At 37.1% G+C, this 27,394-nt stretch overlaps 1 protein-coding gene across 1 annotated transcript in view; it reads right to left on the reverse strand.

Moving 5' to 3' along the window:
• Nucleotides 1–11,481: 11,481 nt before the first annotated feature.
• The window catches only part of efnb3a (ephrin-B3a), a 39,516-nt gene continuing 23,603 nt past the window's right edge, over nucleotides 11,482–27,394 (reverse strand). The window contains exons 3-5 of the mRNA XM_077242814.1: nucleotides 18,347–18,439; nucleotides 18,095–18,157; nucleotides 11,482–15,674 (exon numbers count right to left, since the gene is read on the reverse strand). Coding sequence (XP_077098929.1) covers nucleotides 15,244–15,674; nucleotides 18,095–18,157; nucleotides 18,347–18,439 — 587 coding nt within the window. The 3' untranslated portion in view covers nucleotides 11,482–15,243. The remainder of the gene's footprint in view (nucleotides 15,675–18,094; nucleotides 18,158–18,346; nucleotides 18,440–27,394) is intronic.

Here is a 27,394-nt window from a genome sequence, read left to right on the forward strand (position 1 = left end):
AGAATCCAGACAATATTTGATACAAATCTCCAGCTGTACCCTATACTCTCGGTTCAATTGTACTTTTTCTCTATCAGCGTCTCTCTCTATTTATCCTCTCTTTCATTTTCTCTATCTCTCTATTCATTTAATAATTTTATCCCTTTGATTTGACTCTTCTGAATTGTTACTTTAAAGAATTGCATGACAAATGGCAAAAAAACTATTTTCTAACATTCAGAACTCTGTATCATAATTTGCCTCTATATTTCTCTCAGAAAACAAGTGCAGTCCCATCTCACTCCAGCAAAGGAACCTAGCAGAAAAAAAAACATAATGGGTGGATGGGAGGAGAGATAAACTGACAGACACAGTCAAATAGACAACAACTCCCTAGAAACCACCCAGAACACCTTAGTAACCACCTAGCAACTCTAGAAACCACCAGGAACACTCTACCACCTGCCTAACCGAGTTCGGTTATTGGTTTGAGGTCCTTTACCGATCCTGTTCCCCTCTCTCCACCCTGCTTTCCATTCTGATCTCCACACTGTCCTATCCAATAAATTCATAAAACACCACAAATATAACTTAAAAATTAACGCCAGATAGACAGACAGACAGATAGATAGATAGATAGATAGATAGATAGATAGATAGATAGATCATGTCTATGGAATGTCTCGATAAAACATGGAAACCCAACATGTGTGTGTTTATGAAGGCATGTCTGCCCTTCAACTGACACAGTTTAGAAGAAACTGAGAATAGTTGGGTAAATTTGGCTAATTCTGCTGATGTGCCGCGGGAGAGAAACACACTCCAGCTGACTGAACTGGGTTAGTATTAAATTTAGGACAAAGTTCCTAACCAGAACCAACACGCACACACAACCACGCACGCACGCACACACGCACGCACACACGCACACACACACACACACACACACACACACACACACACACACACACACACACACACACACACACACACACACACACACACACACACACACACACACACACACACACACACACACACACACACAAAAAAAAACACTTAACTCAATACAGTACAAATGGCGGCTGGTGCCAGATCGTCCGTGCCACACACTCTCTCTCACACAAACACACATTAACAATCACCTACACCAAGCTGGCGTAAACACCCACAAAAACACAAGACCTCTGACACAAGTAAACTTTCTTGGGATCCATGTACTGCTGATTGTCTGTTGTGTAAATATTTACCTTTACACTCTCCAAATTCCCAGGTCCATTCATCTGGTCCACAATTTCCTCTGCGCTCCTAAGGTGGAAAGAGACACAATCGCACACACAGAATGTGTTTACCTCATCCTCAAAATAAAATACACAGTGCTAATGAGAGAGAGCGGCAGGCGAGAGAAAGAGACAGAATACTCAGACATACAAAGACAAATCCACACAGACATGTATACACACACACCACAAACACAGATCCATGAGCAGAAATCATTAGTCCATCACACACACACACACACACACACACACACACACACACACACACACACACACACACACACACACACACACACACACACACACACACACACACACACACACACACACACACACACACACACACACACACACACACACACACACACACTCCACTCACGCAAGTCAAGAGAAATAAATGCATTTGGACAAACTAGTGAAGCAGCAACAGCAAACCGGATTCAGTGGGGAACAGAAGCTAACCTGACATAACACTTCTGTTCAAAGAACAGTAGCACATCATTCCAGCTCTCATCATTTATTAAAAATAGATAACTAAAAATATTAAAGCTTTATCCCACAGTGATGATACTTTATGGAAGCAGTTATTTGTTAAAGACCTCATACCATTAAACCCCCAAATGACATTGAAATAATTCATAAACGAAGCATTAAAATACCTAAACCCCTTACATGGTCTTAGAGAAAAACTCTACGTTTTTTGCTGGAAGATAATATGCTGTGATTTTCTGCTTCAAGACAATTTCAACATAACCTCATAAATGTTACTCAACTACTAAAAAATTACCTTAGAGATAAATTCAAATCAGCAGAACTTGTAACCAAAAACTTTAATACATCACAGAAAACCAAATGTTTGCAACGTCCGAAAAACAAAATATCAACAAATGTCAGATTGACAACACAGCCCTGGTTGGATAGGCACATAACTATGCACAAGACTGATTGTGAATATAGTCACGGGTGAGACTTCACAATATAGCACCTCTCATACCTTAAATAAGAAATAGCTGCACTTTATATGCGGAGGTGATGAACACACTGCAGTGAGGCAAGAACTTCAAAAAAGACTGCGAAAACAGACGCAGGGCATGTCGAGGAGACAGCACACTGCTGAAAGACAGGGGAAACAGAGACACAAGAGACAACGCAGAGATAGGAGACACCAGAGGGACATTCAGCCTGGACCAATAATACATGCAAACAGTGTTAATGTCACACAGAGCATGATTGGTACTCTGTGCTTATGGGAAACACTGACCTTTTAGAGAGAATGAGAGAGAAAAAAAAGGGAAAGAGAAAGAGTGTGTGTGGAACTCTGAAGTCAGTCAATGACAGCTGGGATTCCTTTGAACAAGAGTCAGCAAATATGTGAGTCTCTGTGTCCAATGTATGTCTAGAGGGTTGAGTTACACCACATCTCTTTTGCTGGGTGGGGAAGGGTGCATGTGTTTAGGGTATTTGCCCTAGTGTGCTGTTGCTGTTTGTGCCACGCATTGCAAACCACCCAACCTTAAGATGAATAGTTTCCCCCCAAATTTAAATTCTGTCAATACTTACTCGCTGTCACATTCCAAACCATTATGAGTTTCTAGTTTCTTTGAATATATAATAAGACGGATATATAAAGTAGGCTATGTATAAACTCACAATTGTGAGAAAAAAATCTGAAATGTGAGATAAAAAGTTTTTAATTCCCTGGTGGAAACATATGGAAACTTGTTTTCGTCATTGACTAAATAAAAAAATTGCGACTTTTTGTCTCACACATCTAACTTTTTTCTTAGAGTTGCATGATTGAAGTCGCAATTGTGTGTTTTTCTTTCTGAGGATAAATACTTTATTTCTCAGAATTGCGAGTTTATATCTAAAAATTCTGACTTTATTTCTCAGAATTGTGAGTTTATGTGTGTAAGTTACAAGACAAATTGCCATTAAGTTTTTATAAATGCAAATTAGATTTTGAGAGAATTTTAGCGAATGAAATATGGTAAGTCGAAAATTATTTTACAAACAAACAAAGCCTAAAAACAAATAAATAAAAACATAAAACATTACACTAAAATAATTTTAAATGTTCCATAGGAATTTAAACATCAAATTAAAATGTACAGTATGAAAACAGTGTTAAAGTATTATTTATGTACTTTTATAGTAGCCTATTTATTCATATTTTGAATTAGCCATTTTAATTTTAGTTTAAGTTTTAGTCATTTAAAATGGTCATTTTAATATATATATATATATATATATATATATATATATATATATTAAAATGACAATTTTATATATATATATATATATATTAGCTTTAATTTATAATTATTTCAGTTTTATTTTCAGTCATTTTATTACCTCAACCAAAATTTTATTTCAGTTAGTTACCAAAAAATAATTCAAATTGTTGTTTTTTTTTTGTTATTTATTTATTTCAATTGATAATCTCTCTCTCTCTCTCTCTCTCTCTCTCTCTCTCTCTCTCTCTCTCTCTCTCTATATATATATATATATATATATATATATATATATATATATATATATATATATATATATCAATAATATTGACCAATAACTGCTATGATTCAAATATATTGTGTATTTTAGTAATTTTATAATAAAATTGGTACTTTTTTGTCACATTTGAGGCTTGACACTCCTTTCGCTGTCATTGGATGGAAAAGAGCTTCAATATTCAGCCTTACATCTCTTTTTGCTTTCCAAGAATGAAATAAAGTCATATGGGTTTGGAATGATGGTAAGTGATGGTTTTCATTTATGGGTGAACTAACCCTTTAACCAGATCTACACTTAAAACCTAATCCACTTTTCAACTTCAGCTGCCCTCAGTGACATTTTATAATCCGAAGTTTGCGTTCCTACTCAGGCTTCAGAAAACACAGGGCGTGAGACACTAAGGAAGTCAGAGTCTGTGTTTTTATGTGTGCGAGGAGAGAGTTATGCAAGTTCCTTGGTCATAAACGGTTTCTTCACCTCCAAAAGCTTCCCTCACTCCTTCAAATCTAAACACGCAGAACTATTACCTTCATAAATCCCCGGTCTTTCTGCCACAAACACCCCTTACAAAAACAAATGTTCTCTCTAACTGTCACACGCACACACGCAGACGCGGCCATGGTTCACTGGCTCTGTGCACAGTCTTCCGTGTATCTTTTTGTGTGAGGGCTGCCAGGCTTTGTTTTGTGAAGAGAAATTACAAAAAGCGACCCCCTATTCCCTGACCCGCACCGCCTCTCGGACACTTTAAACCCCTCACACACATTCCACACAGTGCCCGGGTCAAAGGCCACGACAAGCACAATAATGAGTTAAAAAGGAAAGGGACGGACTGGGTGAAGGTCATTCACATCTCAAATCCAGCTCGGTAGAGAAAGAGGGATATGTTTATATAATATAAATTGTTAGAGAGTCTATATATATATATATATATATATATATAGAGAGAGAGAGAGAGAGAGAGAGAGAGAGAGAGAATGCGCTTTGGGACTGTATTCTTTGTCTAAGTGAGCCGAGGGATACTAATCACATGTAGGCTATATGAAGAGAATTCACCCAACCTTTGGAGTTCAGTATCTACAACAATGGCATCAGCAAAAGCTGATTGTGAGCTTGACACTATAGAATATACAGCTTCCTGGTTCTGGAACTATTTTTCAAACATTTAAAAAGCCTTGAACTAAATCAAACACTATCAAGTTTCATTATGTTGATCCAAAGTATTTGAAAGTTTGAAAAAGACCAAGGTACAAGACTGTGTACTTAACTGGAAACAGATGCAAATCCAACCTCATTTTACCAAGATGTGGGTAAATGACATCATGCAAACATGTGGACATTCGTAAACACAAAATTATCTTCTCTACTCATAATCGAACAACAGCAAAACAAATTCTACCATTGTGGAGTCACGGAAGAAGTGCCATTTGCAAATTATTATTTTCTATATTTTTTATATTATGCAGTACAATCAATCCATTTGTCAGGCTCACACATTAAAAACTTTGTTTGTTCTCGGCCAACCCAACACTTCATCACAACTTCTCCATTCTTTAGCCAAGGTTCTAGGTTCTTTAACCATAACTCCATCCAGGAACCTTGAGTTGTGATTGATGATCAGTTAAACTTCACAGGCCTCATTGCTAGAACTGCCTGATCCTGCAGATTTTCCTCATACAACATTAGGAAGATCAGGCTCTTCGCATCGGAGAATGCAACCCAGATCCTTGTCTGGTTTCCAATTGCCGATCGCACAATATCATTTTCAATATTAGCACCCGAGCTGCTGAGTCTGTAGCCATTTTCAACACTTGACCCATTAATACTAACATTCTATTATATTCTATTCATGTACTGTGCTAGACTAACTGGAACTACTCACAGCAATTGTATATTGCCCTATTGTTGGTTTAACTGCTTCTATTGTTCTCCTCATTTGTAAGTCACTTTGAATAAGCGTCTACTAAATGATTTAATGTAAATGTAAATGTTTTAACAGACCTTCTACAGCACTGAGACTCTATGAATCCATTATAGATAGAATCACTTGGTAGTTTTCACAGTTCACAAAGTATCACATTTCTGCACTTGTATAAAAAAAATTCAGTATTAATTTAAAAAATAATAAAGCTGGTGTCCTAACCTAACGGTTAACACTTATGCATGAATAACCTAAGTTTTAAACTCTCCTAAGTCAGATCTAATCATCACATCTTCATTTGTGACAGACTTGTATGTGACAAAGTGGAACCCAAAGTAATTCATTAATCAACAATGTGACTTAAAATGGTTCAAAGTTATGTGGACATACTCTAGTTGACAAATCTGGTCAAGTATGAAAAACTACATGTTAAATTAGTGTACATCTTACCATGTTTTGAACATGGCTCCTCTGAGGACAGAAATTATGTCACTTCCTCTTGATCATGTAATTTAAAGAGACAGTTCACTTTTATTTTGAGGTAATAATTGGTGTCATGGACATGGGTAAATCATCTTGTTATTGATCTACTGTACATAATTTATCAGTTATATTTTTTGTTCTTTTTGTTTCTTAACTGTTAACTATTAGCCTGCAATACTCACCACAAAACTTCTTGCGGCAATTCTCATTTCCATGATAACAGCAACTTCTCTGAATTGTAGATCTCTCTTCAGTGTTGTGGGTTCTGAAGGCTACTTTCCAAGGAATTCAGCACTAAGATTTTAAAGGTGAAATTACGGACTTGAGGCTTTACAGAAGCATATATCATCATCTAACAACCTCTAAGTGCTCACTGTTAAATCAATTTCTCTATGGAGACTTTAAATGGGATTTTTACCTCCAGAAGCAGTCTGTTGTGCTCTATTGTCTGTATTGTGTGTGAGGGCACAATCGTGAGGGCACTAGTGTGAGAGACAGTGTGTACTTGTTGAAACGAGTGTGTGGGAGAAAGTAAGATAATTAAAAGCTGTTGTGGTCTCTGCACAGAGCGTGTCTCTAGAGGAAGATGCTAATCTTTACGAATGCACGCGCACGCATGCGCGTGTGTGTGTGTGTGTGAGACCTGTGTCTCTTAGGGAGGATGTCTGTTCTGATGGAATGCTGACCTAGAAACCAGAGCATGGATAATCCTGACAAGATCACAAATCTCATTCTGTCACCAAAGAGATAATGTGTGTGAGTGTATTTGTGGTTGTGATGTGGGACGGTAATGAAAATTACATTTTATTGCTCTGTTCCAAAATCTAGTGAGCTATCTATGAGGACAGCATTTTTAAAGAATCACAATTATACTCCTGACAGGAATGCGCTGCCAAAACAGGTAACTTGCCTTCTAAAAAAATCCAAATATTTACTTTTATTCTAAAGCAGCACTGCATGTTTTCTTTGTGTTGAAGGCAATCCCAAAATGCACTATGACAAGCTCAGTGGCAAAAAATAAATTCAAGATGGCAGATGATGTTGATTATAAATACACATTATTCAATTAAACACTTAAAAGTTCAAAAACAGTGAAAAAAATATCCATCTGAAAATCATTGAAAATTGAAGAACGTTGGTCCCTAGAATTTTCTTGGAACATAGTTTTTTTAAAGTTTTTTTTTAAAGAAAATAAAACATTCACATTAAGCGTTTGGAGAATGTTCTGGGAACATCAAAGGCACAAGATGTAATATTTTTGCATTAAAATATCCCCCCAAAAAACTAGCAGATGTAAGTTAGCACAGGTGGGTCCACTTACTGGGCATTTCTGCCTGACTGCTGGGCATTTTCTGCACAGCTGTCATGGACCACAATTATTTGTTATTATTTGTTATCATTTACAGCAGGTTCTGTCGTCCAAGGAAACTCCAATAAATGTAAATGTACAGGTGAATCAAATGACCCAAGAAGAGTTTTGGACAAGAGGAGAAATAAAAAGAGGATCAAAATTGTTGTGGCATTTCCTATCACTGTTTAACAAGTCTATGAAGTGTAATTAAATACAGTATGTGTTATACAAAAATAGTAATTCAGCCTTTTTGCAAATGCTGTGGGTACGTTCAAATGTACTTTTAGTATGATTGTTTTGAACAATTAAAACTGCGCTGCGTTACTCCACCCTTTAATTTGACAAATAAAGTGACGTGTATGAGTAGTAATTTAGCATTAAACAATACATTACTTGCAGCTAATTCATTAGAATAAAATAAAATCATGTGATCAAACGTAATGGTTATAAAACTTTATTTCATTAACTCATCCATGAACTGAATTTGTGAGTACCGTTAGATTGATTTCCCTCGGCAGTGGAGGTGAAGAGGACAACTCCCATCATTCCCTGCTACTTCACAGCGTCATCAAGCTACGCCTTTGTTATTGTTTTGAATAAGCATCCTCTAGCGGCGAAAATTACATACTGTGCCTTTAAAGCTGCAGTCCGTAGTTTTTCCTCTTTGTCGCCATCTCTGTTTGAAATCTGCAATTGCAGTTATTCGCGTAATTATCAACTTTACGTGGGTTGTGCCTCAGCACGGCACAGCGCGGATGAATCCAATGTTTTGTGGAGAATGTGCGGCTGTCAGTCAGCCGGTGTGGATACTGTCATTCGGAATCACAGATTCTACTTTTTGGAAGTATGACCAACATAAGAATTTTCACCGGAAAATGTCATCTGAACAAGTAACAAACATCCACTGTTGTTCTGACCAACTAAGGGAAAAAAAGCATTTAAGCAGCTTGATTAAATCTAAGGATCACTTATCATATCACGTCAAACCGTTATACTTTGTTCTCAAATTGTTAATGTTAACAACATCAGCATTGTGTGACTACATTTAATGCCCTTCAGATATTTATCTTTGTTTTCGCATGGGCCCGGTTTCAGTCTCTTTTTTTCTGTAGCCACTCCAAAGTCCAAAGTCTTTTGCATTTTACAACGGGTGAATCTCCAGTTGTCACTTGGTGATTGTCGTTGAAACCTTTCTGGTTCCGCCATCAAATTAATAAGTTTTATTATTATCTCCACCTCCAACACCCACATACGCAATATAGCCTACTAGTTGAGACACCTTCTTTATGATTGCAGATGTGACGTAATGACGCAAAGACATGCTCGAATTTCCAGGGCGAAATCCACCAGTACTACTGGAATTAAAAACATTATTACAAGCTTACCGTTTTGAATCGACCTAAGGCAAGCAGATAGTTTTGAACATTGGCTGGTTATGTACTTGCTCAAAAATTTATTAACCCAAAAAAGTTCAGACTGGAGCTTTAAGTTGTTCCCAACAAAAATAACCAAATGAAAACCATAAACTAGTTCAAACGTTGTGTTTGCTGAGTAAAAATTTACTATTTTGCCTATTACTTCTGTGTGCTGTGTATTCCTATGCTTATGAGTATTGTGCTATTAGCTTAGCAACATGCTAATGTCAAACTCAATTGAAATCAATTGTAAATCAATTTTTGGGAATGTTAATTAGTGTTTCCCAATTAAAGTAACCCCATGAGGACCATTCTCAAACATTAATGGAACGTTATTGGCTAGGTAAAAGTGGCCTCTATTGCGCATTATTTGTGTGTGCCATATATTGCGTATAGGCCAAGTATTGTGCTATTAGCTTAGCAACAACATTAAATTCAATAAACTCCAAATCCAATGAGAACATTCTGTTAACATTAACATTGGTCCTCAATAAAAAACAAAAAAACAAAACAAATGAGAACCATACTCAAACATTAATGGAATGTTCTGTTTGCCGATTAAAAAATTACCATTGTGTGTGTGCTGTGTATATGTATTCTGAGTATTGAATATAGTAGTGAGTAACACATAGCTTAGAAACATGCTAGCGCCAAATGCTGAAAATACATTTTCGAATGTTTGCTGCAGTACAGACCCCCTAAAGGCCATGGTGGAGGAAAAAATGAGATGGGGAAGGAAAATATTAAGTCAATGCTTTTGTGTTCTCTCGCAAATGTTTAACGTTCCCCTGAGAAACGTGTTGTTTGCTCGCAAATCTTTTGAGTTCGTTACAAGAGAACGCAAAATCTCTCGGAGGAAAGCAAAGGTTTAGCGTTCTCTCGCAAAGTTTCTTGGGGGAACGCAAACTTCTGCGAGAGAATGCAAAAGTATTGAAATATTTATTTCCCTCCCATTTCATATTTTTCCTTCACCATGTCTCTTCAGGGACTCTGTAGCTATTTGTATGGTGCGCAAAGTTGCTGTCCATGTAGAGCATTCAAATATCACTCACTTGGTCATGAGGTTTCATCACGGGTAGAATGTTCCCTTAAAAAGCAGTTGCCTGGGCAGTAGTATGCAAAGAAACTTACTAGATTTAGGATCAGATCTTATGTGTTTGTGTTTCAAAATAACCCACTTTTGACCAGTATTCTGAACAATATTGAATACACTAGTAGTACTTGCACGTGTATGCGATGCATTGATGGTACACAGTAGGTGTGAAATCTGTTCATGTGATTTAAAAAAAAAAGAGATACTCCTGGTATGTCAAAATATCAATAAAACTTTACAGAAATATGTGTAAACAGTTATGTAAGTGTTGATAGGGAGCCTTAGCCTAGTGTGTAACATTCAAGTTGGTGAGTAAGACCAGCTCCAGTAAGGGTCAATAAACAGAAGAATTTGAAGGGCGCACACCATACATGCAAACGAAAGGATTCAATACTAACCTCTAGCCTCTAGCCAACCCCTTTTAATTCACTGGCGAGCTCCCCGCACACACAAACAGATGAATGAAAACAAATACAGGTGCACACAGTTCCACTATCTATGAAGCCCAGATGGACCTTCTCCCCTCAGGTGGCCATTAGCAGAGCAAAGGTGAGTTTCAGAGGAAGAGGAGTACAACCCGTATGATACGACCTGTCAATCATGCGCACACCATCAGAGAAGTATGAAAAAAAAAATTGCATTTAAATTTGACTATAATGTCATATTGTGCGGGAACTGCTTTAATAACGGAGCGGTTTTGGGCCGAAGTGTCTGTTGGTACAGATTTTGAATAAATATTCTAATCGAAGGAATACGTTTAATTTCCAGGTGAATGAACTGAAAAAAATGAATGATATTGAAACTGATCAAATGTAACAATATCTTGAATCAAAGCATGTGTGTCCATCTGTCTTAACAGCTTCATCTCTGACAGCCTGTCAATGGCCTGCTGGCATGGATATTACTGGGCTGAAAAACAACTCTATCACACTCTGCCAGAATCTGTTTCAAGAACAAACTGACGCTCAAACGCAGCAGCCGACGGTCCTTATGACTGTACTGCGAAGGGTCATGTGGGGTTTTGGTAGTGAGGGGTTTTTACGGCGCCTGTCAAAGTGCCAATTTGATTTAGTGCCTTTACTTGACGGGGGCAACACATCAAACACAGATATAGAGAGATGAACCAAGAAGGAACTTAAAGGAAGACGGAATGAACAAAACCAGGAGGGGAAGGGAGTGATTGTGCCGTTAAAATGCCAGTGATGTCATCTGGCACTTATTACGAGCCAGCAGCAAACCGTATCGCCTCAATGGACAAACAGAGTAACAACAGTGGTGGAATGTGGGAAGATATTATGAGATCAAGTAGAGAGGAAAATCTAATGAAGTAATGTCAAAAACTGCATAAAACAACAAAAAGTGTTAAAAACGCCCTCTGTGCGATTTGAGATTGTACTAAAGGTGAATGATAGCCACGATAAACCAGCTCAGAGGCAACTTTTCAGTTTTTATTAGTGGGTTTTACTGCATGGAATGTAATTTTTATTTGATAGAGTGTCTGGGTTGGAAAGAGAGAGAAAAGGGAGAAAAACAGAAAGGTCTGGTAAAGGAACAGGTGCACCAAACTGTTTTTCCCAATGTCTTATCTCAGCATCTTTTTAAACATTAACATTTATTTAACATTGCATCAATGCTTTAATAACATCTCAACAAGTCCAAACATCAAGTCTTGTCCAGTACAACTGGACTTCATAAAACACGGAAAAAGTCCTCTTGCCTCCTGAAATCAGCATTATTTATAGAAATACTGTTAAGAGTTAGTTAGAAACAGTCTTTATCACACTTCACTTTCAAGGCATCTCAAATTATGATATTTAGTTAGTTGACAATGTTTCAACGTAAACAAATCTAACAGACATTATTAAATGACTATGTAAAATGCCGAAACAGGGTTTAGTGTCCTTGTGTTGTCGGCTATTGGATTTATTTAGTTAGGCATTGAAATGGTTTGGGTGGCTTATATGTCAATGCTAATGAGGCTAGATGGCTTGTCTTTGCTCAACAGGGAAGCTGGACAAAGAGAAAAAAATCCTGCTTAACCCATGGCCTGGATAGTAGAGGAAGTGATTTATGTCTTAGGATTCAGGCAGTAGAGTATATCACATAATGCTGGTGTAAAAGAGAATTTATACATTGATAAAGTCACTAAAACAAGAAATGAGTAGGCTTGACAATAGTTCCTCCAGGCATGCAGGGGGCAGTAGTAGGAAATGCATCCCTATTGAATACCACAATAATAGACTTCTGTATGAAAACTGATTTAAATGACATAGTTCCTGTGAATAGTTGGAAAAAAACATGGAAAATATTTGCAGACTTCACAAACAAAACAAAACAAAAAACTTCTGCCTTCAAAAAATAAGTACTGATTTCGCAGACATAACTCAAAAAACAAAGCAGAATAAAGGTATGCTTAGATATTTAATTTACTTGCTAAAAATCTCTTAAATAAAACTTTCCTTTTTATTTTATTTTATGTCTTCAGTAATTTAAACAATGTAGTCTGATTCCCAAACAAATTACTCTGAATGTTCTCCTATTAGTAAATAAAAGCTATTTTCATTATTTTTTTCTCAAGGCTTGTGGGACTTAATCAGTGTATTTCCGTTCATATGACTTTTTTTAATTGGTCGTATTTTATACAAATAAATTAATGTTAAAAATATATAAAAAATACTAAATCTTACCACATTTTTGACATGTTTGGTCTTTTTATTTGATACATGGTTAGGAGTAACTATTGGACTGCATTTACGCCACCATTAAAAAGTCTGTGAAATATCATTAAACTCCATTTAACATCGGGCTGATGAGGACAGTAAATGCAATAAAAATCGCATTTATTTTTTCCGCCCGAATATATTTCCCTCAGAAGTACTAAAATAATCGTGAATGGAACTGTTAAGGGGAATCAGAACCATAATTGTTCAATTCTTTACGGTTCGCATTGCTAGTCACCATTGAGGGTTACCATAGCCAAGAGTAGGGTAGGTTCCTTCATTTAGACTATTCTCATTTGCTCAATCTACAAACAAATCAACACTGTGGAAAGCAACAAAATGTGAAGAACAAAACCAACAAAAACCTTAACAGAAATCCCATAACAGAATGATTAAGGTGCCAATTCTGTTTTTTAGCCATATGACGGCAAGAAATCCAATAATTCAACACCGGAAGCTCAGGTCACTCTGGCTTGTAACATACGGTCTCTTCTTACATCTCCTGATGATGTCATGTCTTTTCCAGTAAAATAACTCAGGTGAACTGTGGACCTGAAGCCTCAAGCTGGCACGGTGATAATGTCAGAGATGGTTCGGAGACATCACCCGAAATGTGATAATGAGAGTCGAGACGAGATTGTAACCAAGCAACGGGTATGTGTAACACTCAAGAGGATGTGGAGAGTTTGGGACTGAGTTAATTTAGACGCAAAGTTGCATTGTTTGTCTTAGTCCTGCTGTTTTCAGCCTGAATCACAGCCACAAAGCTTTGAAACACATACAAATGCACAGCTGGAGTCCATCTGCGGGAGTTAACCCATGAAAACACTAACTAGTGTAATGTGAATGTTCGTGTTAAGTGTGTATAAGTTTTGCATTGTGTGTCTACGGTAAGTGCGCAGTTTATCATGGCAGACACAGTTCTTCAAAAGCCGGGGCAGAAAGCGAGAAGCCCTCAAATCATCATGAGTGACGGACTCCCGCGCAGCGCTGAGGGGTTTTTCTTCGACCGCTTAACTTTGACCTCCAACCTCTTGGCAATCTCAGAAGAGTCTCCATCTGAACTAATCGATCATCCGTCTACAACTCCTCCACATTAGATTCCTGCTCCTCACATAAAAATGTTTAAAAAACCTCAAAAACAAACAACCAGGCGCTGAGGAGTTGTGATAGGAAGCTGATGAAGTGGAGGGAATGAAAAACTGCTTCTTTGATGCACAATAAATAAATCAGATGGAGGTCCGAGTTCAGAAAAGACAAACATTTACAATCGGATAAAACGAGAAAAGGAAAATAAAGAGGGACGGGCGAATTCACTAAACTGTTGCGCTACTTTTGCGTGCGGGACACTCTGCGTCTCATTTACTAATCACCAATTTAACAAGCTGCAATCTGCGCTGGAATAGTATTTCAAATATTCCGAAAAGTTTTTGAATTATGACTTTTTTCCCTTTTCAGCACTAACATGCTTCCTTTTTATGCAAATGAATCTTATCGTACAATTCGCAAAAACCTTTTGTAATAGATCCTGCCGACTAGGCCAAAAATGTTAGATTGTTCCAAAGCGCAAGGAATATTGGATCTAGTCTTCGCCAGATCCCGTCAGATGACATCTTTTTTGTGTGGTATCGAAAACTCTCCAAAAAAAATATAAAAATTCAATTAGCATTGTGCTAATATTTAAAAGATTTTTTCCTACATTTTCTAGTGATAATGGCAGCAGTAATTCATCAAATGATGATCAAATTACAGAGACATGGGAACATATATAGACGCACAATGGAGTTTGAAACATTTTTGGCTTTTTAAAAATCTTAGTGATGCTGTACAGTCTCAGTAAAGTATGGCATATTGTGCTAGGCTGCAATTCAGCCTTCAAGATGGGGAACTGTGGTGTGGAAATTGCGTTCCGATCTTCTGGGCACGTTTGCTTTAATGAATGAGGCGCTAAAAAAATGCAGACAGCTTGTGCAAATAAACCACGCAATCAATACAGCGCAATGCAATTAGTGGATTACCCCCCCTCACCCCCCCCCCCCAGCCCCCCCAAAAGTGTAAAAATGTATTAAGTATTTAAATTATTTATACATGTTTTTTTTCTTCTAAAAGTATGAAACACTTAAAAGTCTCACTCTCTACAGTTTAGCTTTGAGGATAAGCACAATAATTCAATTACGACCATCGGACGTGTAAAGTCGTCTATAAAACAGGCATGTGACGTACATTCACTTGCACCTGAGCACATGTGAAATCCGTGACCCGCCCGCCTCATGATGCACACAGAGACACACACGTGCAAATAAACGCAAACACGCTGCTATAACATAAAAGCTGTATTTACAGCTTTTCTATACGGTACCATCACCTCAACTTCAGGTCCAAGTTCTACTAACGCATATAGGCTCTTACATATAGAGTCATTTGGACACAGCGAACGTGTGTGAGGTACGATAATGTCAGGATGGGTTGTCTTTGTGTTTGCTGATCTCATACTTTATAGTAAATATTGGCTGGACTCTGAGGGGGCATCTCTTGAACGATGTAGACGGGGTGTCCGTAATCGCCGCTGACTTTTTCGTAATGGGGGCAGTATGCAGAGTCAGAGGTCCGCAGGGGAATGATGATATCACTGGGCTCTGAGCCGTTATTGTTGCCCCCGCCGGCCCCAGTTGCCACCCCGCAGGAGCTGCCCCTCTTTGGGGTAAGAGAGGACAGTGTAAGGGCAGGGTGGTGAGTTTCAGAGTGCTTGGCTTTCCGTCGGCGGTAACACACCACGGCGATCACTACAGCGATCAGGACGACGAAGGCTCCCCCCGCACCACCGGCGATTAGAGCGATGTTAGAAGCGGATACGGCGTCGCTGTCTCCCCTCTCACCGGCCTCACCTCCATCACCCCCTTTAGATCCACTTTCTGTATCTGAAGAGGAAAAGAGCAGATAAACCAATGCTTGCATGAACCAGATATCCACGTGCAGGACTTTTGAAGCTCACTTCCTATTTGGCTTTATCTTCTACGAATAACATCCTGATAGTATTTAGATTAGATTTGATTTAATCCATCACTAGCTTTGATTTCAGCCGGCTTGAATTAAAAAATGCCTCATGTTTGGCTACATCACTGCTGGTTTCTCAAATGTTTACCTTATGGAGATCAACCAGTTCAGTCTAAGCCTCCAAGAAATTAAAAATAACAATTCAAAAGAACACTAGACAGTGCGCTAACATGACAACAGATGCATACGCAGATGGTATCAAGGTTAATACATAAATGCAGTTGAACTATTAAAATTGTTTATTTTACATATTTCTGAGCTCTGGGTTCCACGTTTCACACTGTACATTTTTAAACCCGGGTTTACATTCTATTTCAGGGTTATTTCAGTATTATTTATATACTATTATAGTATTTAATCATATTTTGAATGAGCTTTTATGTTTAAATTTTAGTTTCAGCTTTAATTTTAATTTAATTTTAGCTTTAATTTACATTCATTTAAGTTTTAGTAATAGTAGAACTTCAACTTACTTACTTACACTATTTCAGTTACTTCCCAAGGCAATATTTCTAATTTATGTTCAAATTTTTTCATATAATATTTATATTTTATTTTTTACTTATTTCATTTAACAAACACGATTATCAATAGTTTTAGTTAACACCAACAACACTGTTAATATTTGCATATTTATGATATTTAAACATCAATTGAAACGTCACCACAAAAATCCACTGTATTTGACAAAAGTCTTCTAAGGTACTATAAAAATAAAGAAAAAATTAGAAGGATAACGCAGATGAAACACTAAACTAAACAGAGTGAAAATTTCTGCAACTGCACAATGTCCTTGAATATTTAATGAGGGCTTGTTGCTTATGACATATGGAGCTGTTGTGCTCACGGGGACCCAGGTTCAAGTCTGACCTGGGTCATGTCCCGAACCCTTTTCCCTTCTCTCTCCCTCCACTTTCCTGTCAAATGTCCTATATAGTAGAAGAAAATAGTGAGAGAAAAAAAAAAAGCTTCCGGAGCCTTAAAAGTGGCCTTAATTCTGGGTTTAGGGCTGCAACAACTAATCGATAAAATCGATTATAATCGATTATGAAAATCGTTGTCAACGAATGTCATTATCGATTAGTTGGTCTGCTTACGTCACGGGGAGCGTTTACTGGTACGCACACACACGCAAGGTCTCTCTCCCTCAGGCGCTCTGCCGAGCGCGCGCGCTACACGGTTTGGAGCAGTCTCTTCTGTCTCGCTTGCGCGCTCTTGCTTGCGCGCTCTAGATTTCGAGAGTTTGAACTAATTCGCGGGCATCAGGGAGCCGCAATCAATATGCGGGAGACTCCCGGGACTTCCGGGATGTCTGTATTTTGTCTCGAGCATCAGGTTGCGCAATCAGTTCGCTCGCAACGTAAGTGATGGATTAAAATAGCGCTACCGCAGAAATAGGTTAAATTAAAACGGTCTTTACAAAGCGAAGCACTAAATATAAAGGCAGTTAATAACAGCAGCAGTAAAATATTGTTTTTTAGTCACTGTACTCAGTGTTTTCAGCGAATGCTTGTGCACTAATGCATAATTTCTCCTGTCCTTTACTCAAGCCTGTTAGCTTGCTGGGTAACGTTACCTCCATTCCGTTCTCTTTTTATAGCATTTGTCTACTAAGTTTTAATTGTTTTTCAAACGCGATCTACTGCGGCTCTACATTCACACAATTGTTTCTAGTCTTTCTATATTTATTTAATCAATTTATCCTTATATTATTCTTTTATATATTATATATAATATATATTATATTTTATCCTTATATTCCTTATATATAATTAATTTTAAATAAAAATTAAATGAATTATATATTTTAGATGTTTTTAGTTTGTTTTTAGTTCAGATATTCACATCTGAACAACATGTCTGTGTAAATTTGTTTTAACAAAAATTGTGTTAAAACATAATATGTTGGATATCATTTTTTTAACAATAATCATGTTTGTCAACTTGCCATCAGCAATTATCATTAAAAACAATGCAAATATTGATATTAGTAAAACTCAATGTGTGGCTTTTGCACTTTTTAAAGTACACTTTTACACATAAATACCCTGATTTACGGTTTTATTTAGTTATAATAAAAAAAAATCTAATTTAATTTCTATCCGATTAATCGATTAATCGAAAAAATAATCGTCCGATTAATCGATTATCAAAATAATCGTTAGTTGCAGCCCTATCTGGGTTACATTTTTTTAAAATCCAGGGTTAAGCTAATAAGTGAATGTAAAAAGCCCTCAGAAATATTGTTTTGGAAGCGGTGTCCCAGACCAGTTCTGGTTGTTACCTGGGGTTCTGCTGTTGGGTCGGCCTGGATCAGGTTTTGGTTTTGGTGGAAGGCCATATGCAGCTATGAAAGCAAAAAATAAATAATGTGAAACACCAAGCACATTTTGATGCATGGTTCAATTACTTCAATTATGTGAGCGAGTGTGTGCTGGTATTGACAACATTTATTGAATTTTGTCTGGAACTCTCCCTCAGAGCATACTGTAGGTTGATTCATTGATGTGCTTTTGGAGGTGATGATGATACTCACTCTGTCCCACTTTGAGAACCAGCTTCATCCCTCGTGTCACGCAGACGCCTCCTCTCATGCTGTCGATTCCTTCTTTTGTACCGTCAGAGGTAGCTATGGGAAGAGGTTGAAAAAAACAAAACAGAACCATATTAATGTCAAGGATTTTCCTTTCAGCATTTCAGATGGTGTGAAATGACAGCTTACTGGAACCCTGTGACTTAGCAATAAAACGTTGGTTTATGACTCTCCATTACTTCACAGCAATGTGCAGCCACTCAATCATGTAAAGGACTAGCAAGCGTAACTGGCACTTTCTACGAATACAGTACATTGGCATCCAATTACTTTTTTAATTAATCATCAGAGGCACAAATCATGTTTTTTTGCTGAGAACTATGAGATATATTTGATAAGCTAACACAACAAAACCTAGCATGAAAAGTAGCAGTTAAGCAAATCACATTTCTGTATCCCCCTTTAAAACTGTGATTTTGGCCTGTTTTATATATCAAACAATTAAGTTTTGATATAATCTGTTGAATTGACTTGATTCACTGTAGTTGTTATTTGTACAGCACTTTAAACAATACACATAGTTATAAAGCAGACTTTTCAGACTGGATTACTACTGTATATTGTGATTTGTATCATTAATGTTAGTGAATTAAGATTTTGGTAAAATAATCCACAATTCTGCTAGAAAGTTATTCCATAATTCTTAATAAAAAGTAATTTTAATAACAAAAAACCCAAAACATTTAGCTGGGTTACACATTTTGCATACAATCCTGATAACACGTGGTTTGGAAAGGAACCAGCATGAAAGGAAATAAAATAATCTTATTTCATTCCTCAATTCTGAATGCATTCATCAAGCTCAACTTCTAAACAACTATTTTGAGGTTTATTTAAAATCTGCCAAAACAGTGAAGTCCCGTTTTTTGTGTGTACAAGGTTGCAAAATTCACAAATCTCATGAAACAAACAAAAAATAAACAGCTCATGTAATATTTGGTATGACCTCCAAAGGGTTGAAGCTCAACATTCTCTGAAGGTTCAGCATGGCTTTCATTGTCCATTTGATGAAATTTAAAATAATTACTGAGCTGTTTATTTTCTAATTAATTTAAGATAATGTTATTTTAATGAAGTTCAAATTAATTTGAGTTTAATTTAGTCGATATGAAGTCATACAGAAAATATGAAACTTACATATTCATTCAACTATATGAATACTTGCTGTCAAGTAATTAAAGATGTTAACAATTAATAAATGAATCAACATAAATTAAAAATCATTCAATGAAATTTTGCCTGATATAAAAGTTGCTTTAGAAGTTAATATTTTTGTTTTAATTCCATGTCATTGAACATATTGTTTTGAGTTTGCCGTTGTGATTGAGGTGGTCGTCCACACATGGTGTGTTCCTGTATGCCAGCGTACTTGATGGGATTCTTAGTTGCTTCTTGCCTATTTAGTACTTGCTTGTGTCTGGGCTGCTTTGTATATGGGAAACTGTCTCTCAGGAATAACAGAGACTCGACCGCAACTATGTTGCCTTTTAACCATGTATACAATCATCCCTCAACACACACACAATACACAGTCTCTGAAACACACAGTCATCGCATCTTCCAGCCTTCACATTACTAAATATTTCATAGGTGAGGCGCCTCTCTGAAAAACTTGGTACTTTATCCATGTAAGTCTGAGTAAGTCAGCATCCATCCAAGCACTGAATACTGCATTCAAACAATGTTCAAGCTCCCTCCCCACAGTACAAAGAGCTTCATCTTCAAACTTATTTTCCTTTTTCAAATATAAAGCCCGCTCATGAGGGCGATATTGAATTCTTCATTGCAGAAACACTTTGCATTTGAACCATTCAATATTTCATTGAACCTCCGAATGACACACGGACCACGGTAGCTAATCTGCAGCGCTCAGAAAGCGCTCGTTTACAAAGACTCTTTCCATCCAAAATCTCTCTTCATTATTACGTTAATAGGAAAACATTTACAGCAGACGACTGAGGAGCACATGCCAGTAAATATTCTATAGCTTTTCAGCTCGAGGGTAACAGTTTTATTTTAGGTGAAGCTTGATACAGAGGAACTGAGGCCGAGTTGGGCTCCGTATTTGAACCGGGTGATTTACGGAGTTTATTTTTTAAAGCACTTGCGTGCAATGATGTTTTTCAACAGAATTAGGATTTGTGAGAAATGGTCTGGATTCAATACAAATTAAGCAGCATCTGTGACATGCTGTCAATCACCACAGAAATTCATTCAGACCATTCAACAATGCACAAAGGAAGTCTAAGGCATTCAACAGGGTTTATTAGAAGAAATGCGAAGCTCTTATTTTGTTAAAACTTGTATATTAATTCTTCTGTACAAAAATGTGTTTTGAGTAATAAAGTGTCTAAATAACCATTTTAAGTGGAAGGACTACTGTTCAAGGCAGATTAACTTCTGGTTATGTGTCACTGACATACACCGTACAAAAGGGGGTCAGTAAGATTTTTTAAAAAGCTGCATTTATTTTTTTTTAAATAAATTATCAAAAGTCTGCATTTTAATTTTATAAAAATGCAATCCACTCTGGTAGACCTCTATTATAAGTGCACTACTTACACACAGATGTCAAAATCAAGAACAACAAAAACCCTTGGATTACATCCAAAGAGCCTCTTACTATAAAGCCAAATATTACAATCACCCAAAACTGACTTAAAGAATAATCTTTAGAGAATAGTCAACAGACTATAAAAGAATCACCCCCTCACATGTAAACACACACAAAAATGCATACAAACACACACTCATGGATTGAATCCAAAAACATGACCTTTTTTGTGCTCACGGCAGTCATTAGTCAACATGCTGGAGGTGTAGAAAAAAAATGATTCATCACCTAATGGCTCTCATTTTGTTCTTCACCTCCCTCGCTCTATCTTTTCTCCCTGTAGGAATGCAGAGATGCTCAGTAAAGGTGTAAATGCTGAACTTGATCAGCAGACAGAGGAACAGCGAGTTAAAGAACCATGTCACGGTACCAAATTCATGTCAGTAGTCAGTAGCAATACCAGTGAATTCTTGATGCCGATTTTGATACCACATAAATAAAAATGAATATGCTAATGAACCAAACTCTTCATTTAGAAAGTAAAGCAAATATATAATATAAAAAAACAAAACAAATAAAATTAAAAATAAAAGGCATCTAAACAGTAAAGAAAATTGGGTAATCAATGATTCATTTTCTCAAGCATTTATTCAAGAAAAATACATTGAACATAGAACCTAATTAAGCAAAAAAGATAGAAAGATATAAAATTAAGTAATAAAAATGATTGGCATAGTCCTCACTGGACTGGATTCAGCCCTTTGAACAAATCGAATGAATGAATGAATGAATGAGTCAATTGCTGCTATGGAAGTAAAATAATGCCAAATGTTTTTGAAACACCCAGCATGAAACTTTGCACGTTAAGTTCATATTCCGAGTCCATCTGCTTGCCTGTAGCCTACAGCCTACAGCCTACATCCCCAATAAGGTGCGAGTTTCGTCTTTTATATCACTGTATTAGTCCATTAAGCTACGTTAAGCGTATTTTTTTTGGTTTTTTTGAGCATGATGAGGTATTGAGGGAAAATTATTATAATCCCGTTCATGGTAGAGAAAGCTGATAACATGAGGTTACACAGGGAAAGTAACAATGAAGTTATTGAATGAACACACACACAACTTTGTGTCTTTATCATCTTTTCCCCATATATACTGACCCAGATAATCATCACAAAAACGTAATGCATGCTCAATTGCTGTAAATTAGTTTTTATGAATGAATGGCTTGCTCTAACTGTTGCTCTTTCTTCGTCAACAACCAGCGCTTGCACCCCCTGCTGGTGAGGTCGACTAACAGCAGATGGAGATTATGCTCGGTAATCTACTGCTTTTCCTGCAGTTCCTCAACGTTGAATTTACTGTCGAATTTGAACCACTGAATTTGTGGAAGCGAATTTGCAAAGAAAGATGATTAAAATGGACCGAAAATTGCCTGTTGAATATTATAGGTTGTATTTTTTAAAAAGTTTGAATATTTTGGAAGTGAAATATGAAAGGTGAATATGGATTATTGAATTTTAAATAATGAAAATGTGTTTGAAATGTTTTGAATTGAAATATTCACAGCTTAAATATTCAACCATGCTAAATTTCAGCCCATAAAAATGCAAGCCCTAAAAATACAATGCATTAAAATCCAAGCAGGGTTAATGCAATGCATATTTTTTTCAAGTAGTGCAATTCAACAGACCTTTTTGTTTCAAAACATTTGGCATTATTTTACTTCCATATGCTGCATTCCAATTCACCAATTGTAGCTGAAAAAGCTTTGGGACATACTACTTCGTCATAACTGTATTTTTAACATACCGCTCAGGTGCCTAGTTATGTGCATCCTGTCACCATTTAAAACAATAATCTTGTCACAGTTAAAATCCTCCACATTCAATTTAATTTAATGCCCTATTGTTTCGGAGAGAAACGTAGCTTGTTTATCTGCCAGTCGTTGGTCTTTCATGCAGAGAACTCTCCTCATGTGTTTGCAATTTGCTTAATGATACATTTAAAAGTTAATGACCAAATGTACCATTACAAAAGTTCACAATGCTGTTGCAGATGAAATATGTGGATACCACTGAATACAGATTTTCCTCCGGTTAGATACCGATTATTAATCACTCAAACCCCTTTATCTAAACCTCTCTACTTAACCACCTGACTCGCATATCCGCCATGTTTGTAGTTTTTTAACATGTTTTATTCGTGTTAATCGTTTGTAGTTCATATATATGTAATATATATAATAAATGCTTTAATTTTCACTTTTTCCCCTACAAAAACATGTGAGGATTTGAAAGCAGCTGCCTATTAAAACATTGAGTCTGTAGTTTATCATTGACTTGGTACCAAAGTACATAGACTTTTGACATCCCTTCAAGGAACTGAGAAGAAAGAGGAAGAGGGTGAGTGGAAAGGTGAGTGGGCGTAGAAAAACAGTAGTCTGGAAGGTTCTGATGATGGTTGTGGAAGACAAGAGGCCGTGGGTTTAAACAGAAGATGAAAAGCATACATGACACACACTGCAGTGCAGACTTTACAGTCTACATGTTCATAGACGAGAAAGAACAACGGATGAGTTCGGTAATTGAGACGATGATCTGCGGTGATGTAGAGAAAGGCATGTCTGAAAAAAAAAAAAAAAAAAACTGTCCGAAGAACATTTTGAAACGACCCACATACTGACCCGCTCCACCACTCTCCCAAAATTACCCTGCCCTCCACTCAACCCCCACCTGAGAAATGGGGATTGACCCATGATGACCAGTGATGGAAGCAACAACAGCTCGAAAAGATGGTTTTTAGCCCCGACAAATAAGGCCAATGGCCAAGTCAAACTTTTCAGCCCACTAGGAATTAGCTCAATCTGTTTGGGCTGCACAAACCCAGAGTAATTTTCCCTAAGTAAGCTAAAGTTCCTGCTGGCAAGAGGGCCTCCATGACCTCATTATCTTGCAGCTGTGCCAGGGCAGGCCTAAAGGGGGCAGCACGCAATATGAGACACACTGTGTGTGTGTGTGCATGTGAGAGAGAGATTATTTGAGAATACATTCCAACATACAGAAGAGGCCTTTCACTGAAAGAAAATATCTACAACAAAACCATGCCAAGGTGGGTTTGTCCAAAGACACCTCGAGAAATGTCTTTAAAGGGTTAGTTCACCCAAAAATGAAAATTAAGTCATTAATTACTCACCCCCATGCTGTACCAACCCCGTAAGACCTTCGTTCATCTTCGGAACACAAATGAAGATATTTTTGATTAAATCTGAGAGGTGGATCACTGCTACATAGGCTGCCAGAGGGAATGAAACTTGACGGCCCAGAAAGTCATTAAAGAACATGTTTAAATAATCCATGTGCCTACAGTGGCTCAACTATAAGTTTATCAAGCGACGAGAATACTTTTTTCCCGAAAAAACAAACATAATAACGACTTTATTCGACTATTCCTTTTCTTCATTGTGGGCCTGAGACGAGAGTTCAAGAGATTTCCACGACGCATGCGCGAGAACTGAGAAGAGAACGTTCTTCTTCTAATACTTCTTGTTCAGTTCTCGCGCATGCGTCGTGGAAATCTCTTGAACTCTCGTCTCAGGCCCACAATTAATGACTTAATTTTCATTTTTGGGTGAACTAACCCTTTAAGGGTTCAGTTCTCTTGGACCTTTTGGTCATTAGCCCTGGTTCGCTAAGCATTCACACTGTCATTTTTAACAATGAACCTAAAAATATAAAACCGAAAGGCATAAGGAAAAGGTCACAACCTTATTGTAAGCTATAATGATGTTTTTTTTGCGACAGAACTTACTGAACATCCACAAAAACACAGTGTGCTTGTATGCGTGTACATATGGTGGTATTTTACCAGCATAAAATGTGTAAAGGAGTCAAAACAGCAGCAGAAATTCCTCCATCGCACACAAACAAAGATCTGCTGCAAGGAGAAGCGGATCTGAAGCCAGTACTGAACTGTAATGGGCAACATGGCTCCTATGACGAAAGGTACCAGGTCTTCAGTTCGTTTTAGATGTCTTTGGACCGTGTTGTGTTTATATTTCAGTTAAACCGCACCAGAGTTAGTTTGAAAGCCTGAAGAGGTGGGTCTCGGCCCACTTGTTTGGCAACGTTTAAGCAATGGTAGTACAAAGGTGTTTACCAGCAAACTTTTCCGGAAAGCTCGCTTTGGCAAGCTGTTTCAAACTCCCAAAAAAAACTCCAAACGAACTTTGTTTAGACCTAATTTTGTCTGAAATTACATTACAGTCGTTCTTTAATTCCGCTTGAAGTATGTCAGGGCCTTTTACACTTAGTCAAATAAACAGAGCAATCACACCAGAGATCGTTTCAATCTAACCAAAACCTTCCAAGTGTGCACAGACCCTAAATCTAGCTCAATGTACCTTAATGGAATGTTGGAAAAGTTCTGAAAAGTACTAAAAAGCAAACAGCTTTCTTTAGTGTGTCCAGAAGCTGGAAGATGGGAACTTACTTTTCAAGCAGTCGAAACCTTATTGGAACTAAAAGAGCACCTTTTGACTGTGGGAATGCAATGAACTTCGCAATACAGTTCAGATGTTCTGGTTTTAGGGCCTGCTGCTGTGATCTGTAACGCATAAAGTCTTGCCATGCAGTGGATTGTGGTTAAACAAGTCTCTTTCATCAGCCGCTATGCAGAAGTGATGTACTAAGTGAGCATGTTTATAAGGAACAGTTGTTCTGCTGCTTCACTGAGCTGTGTAGTGATTGGATAAATGGTTTAAAGTGATAGTTCAGCCAAAATGAAGAGTCTATCATCATTTTCTCACCATCATGTTGTTCCAAACCTTTCTTTCTTCTGTTGAACACAAAAGAAGATATTTTGAAGAATAAATTTTTTTTTCCCCTATACAATAAAAGTCTGAAGTACAAAGCAATACTGAATCCTACTGACTTTCATTTCTATTGGATTTTTTATCACACTTTCGTATATTGCAGAAGATATAAAGACATACAGGTTTTGAAACAAATGGGCTTGAATAAATGAGGGCAATTTTTATTTTGAATGAACTATCCCTTTAAATGAGCCCTCTGATGATTGGTCACACACTCTCTTTATACTATGATGTCAATGAATGGGTGTTACTCTGGAGAATTCATACTTATGTGTATTTTAATTTAAAATAATATCTGTGCATTTTCTCTTCCAAGAAAACGGGCTAAATTATTAGTAATTCATAACTAAGGGGCGTATCAATTTTTTTGTCCAACCAACTTCCAGTTTGAACAGGAAATGTCAAAACGAAAACAAATAAAACCAAAATGAACAAACTGCACTTGTCAAGCAATTTCATGGGGTGTTTAATTACGACCAATACCAATTTTCAATTTTGAAAACTCTGAAAGTCAAAGCAAAAAAAAAAAATCCCAAGTATCTCCAATGGTAATAACAACATTGTGAGAACGTCCATCTCGTAAATACAACAATTCCGGCGTGTCTTGAAGGCAGCATGTGACTGTCTGGCACACTGAGTGAGTGACAGGAGGAACAGTCCCTATGGAAACAGGGCTGAAATCCTACAGATGTAATCTTAAATGTCATCTTTGGTGAGCAATTGACAGGTATTAACCACTAATCCTGTCTGACATCCTCTCCACACAGACACACACACACACACACACACACACATTGGGTTTTCCTGTTTTAATGACTGACCCGTCCAGCAGCTCAGTGGAGAAACAGCCAGACAGCGCACAAAGATGTGACCCCTGCAGTGTGACCCCTGCAATGGCATAACTCAGACACTTCTACGAACAACAACACACCAAACTATTACTTTAACAAGGTCATAAATTCACAGCCAGAGTAATAAGTTCAGCCACATCTAATGAAACAAGACATTACTCCTTCCTAGTTAACTGGGCTGTGCAGGCCCGCAAGCTCAGACAAAAGACACTTATGTGGCGGAGGTTCTCAAAAGGGTCTTGTAAGCATGGTTAAATAATTACAGGAACTAGTCAAATATCCAAGTGAATACCTGTGTTTTGTACTTTCGTGGCTGCTTTTAATGGACATTTTCATGAGGGCAATATTAAGAATTAATGATCTAAAACGGGCCAGGGATAATAAGAGAGAAAGGGAATGAGATGAGATGAGTAAAAGATAGAACAGCATGGGAGAGTGACTCAACAAACCGAGAAGCGATAGAAGCGACATCTCTTGTATGTTAACATTAATCAAGGCTAATTTAAATACATGTAATAAATTATACTAATAACAATAAATGAAGAAATCAAAACTTTAATAAAAATTATTATTATTTCTAAATTCTTTCTTGGGTGATTCTCACTAAATGTATGGCAAAAATCTCCTAATAAAATTTTAATTCACTCCAAAATAAAAACAAGATACTAATTTTTTTTTCTTTAAATAAATGTTTACTTTTTTTTTTGGATTGT

This window comes from Siphateles boraxobius, unplaced genomic scaffold (genome assembly GCF_051911475.1).
Source record: "Siphateles boraxobius isolate OS27281-9 unplaced genomic scaffold, OSU_SipBor_1 25, whole genome shotgun sequence".
In the NCBI taxonomy this organism is placed as follows: Eukaryota; Metazoa; Chordata; class Actinopteri; order Cypriniformes; family Leuciscidae; genus Siphateles; species Siphateles boraxobius.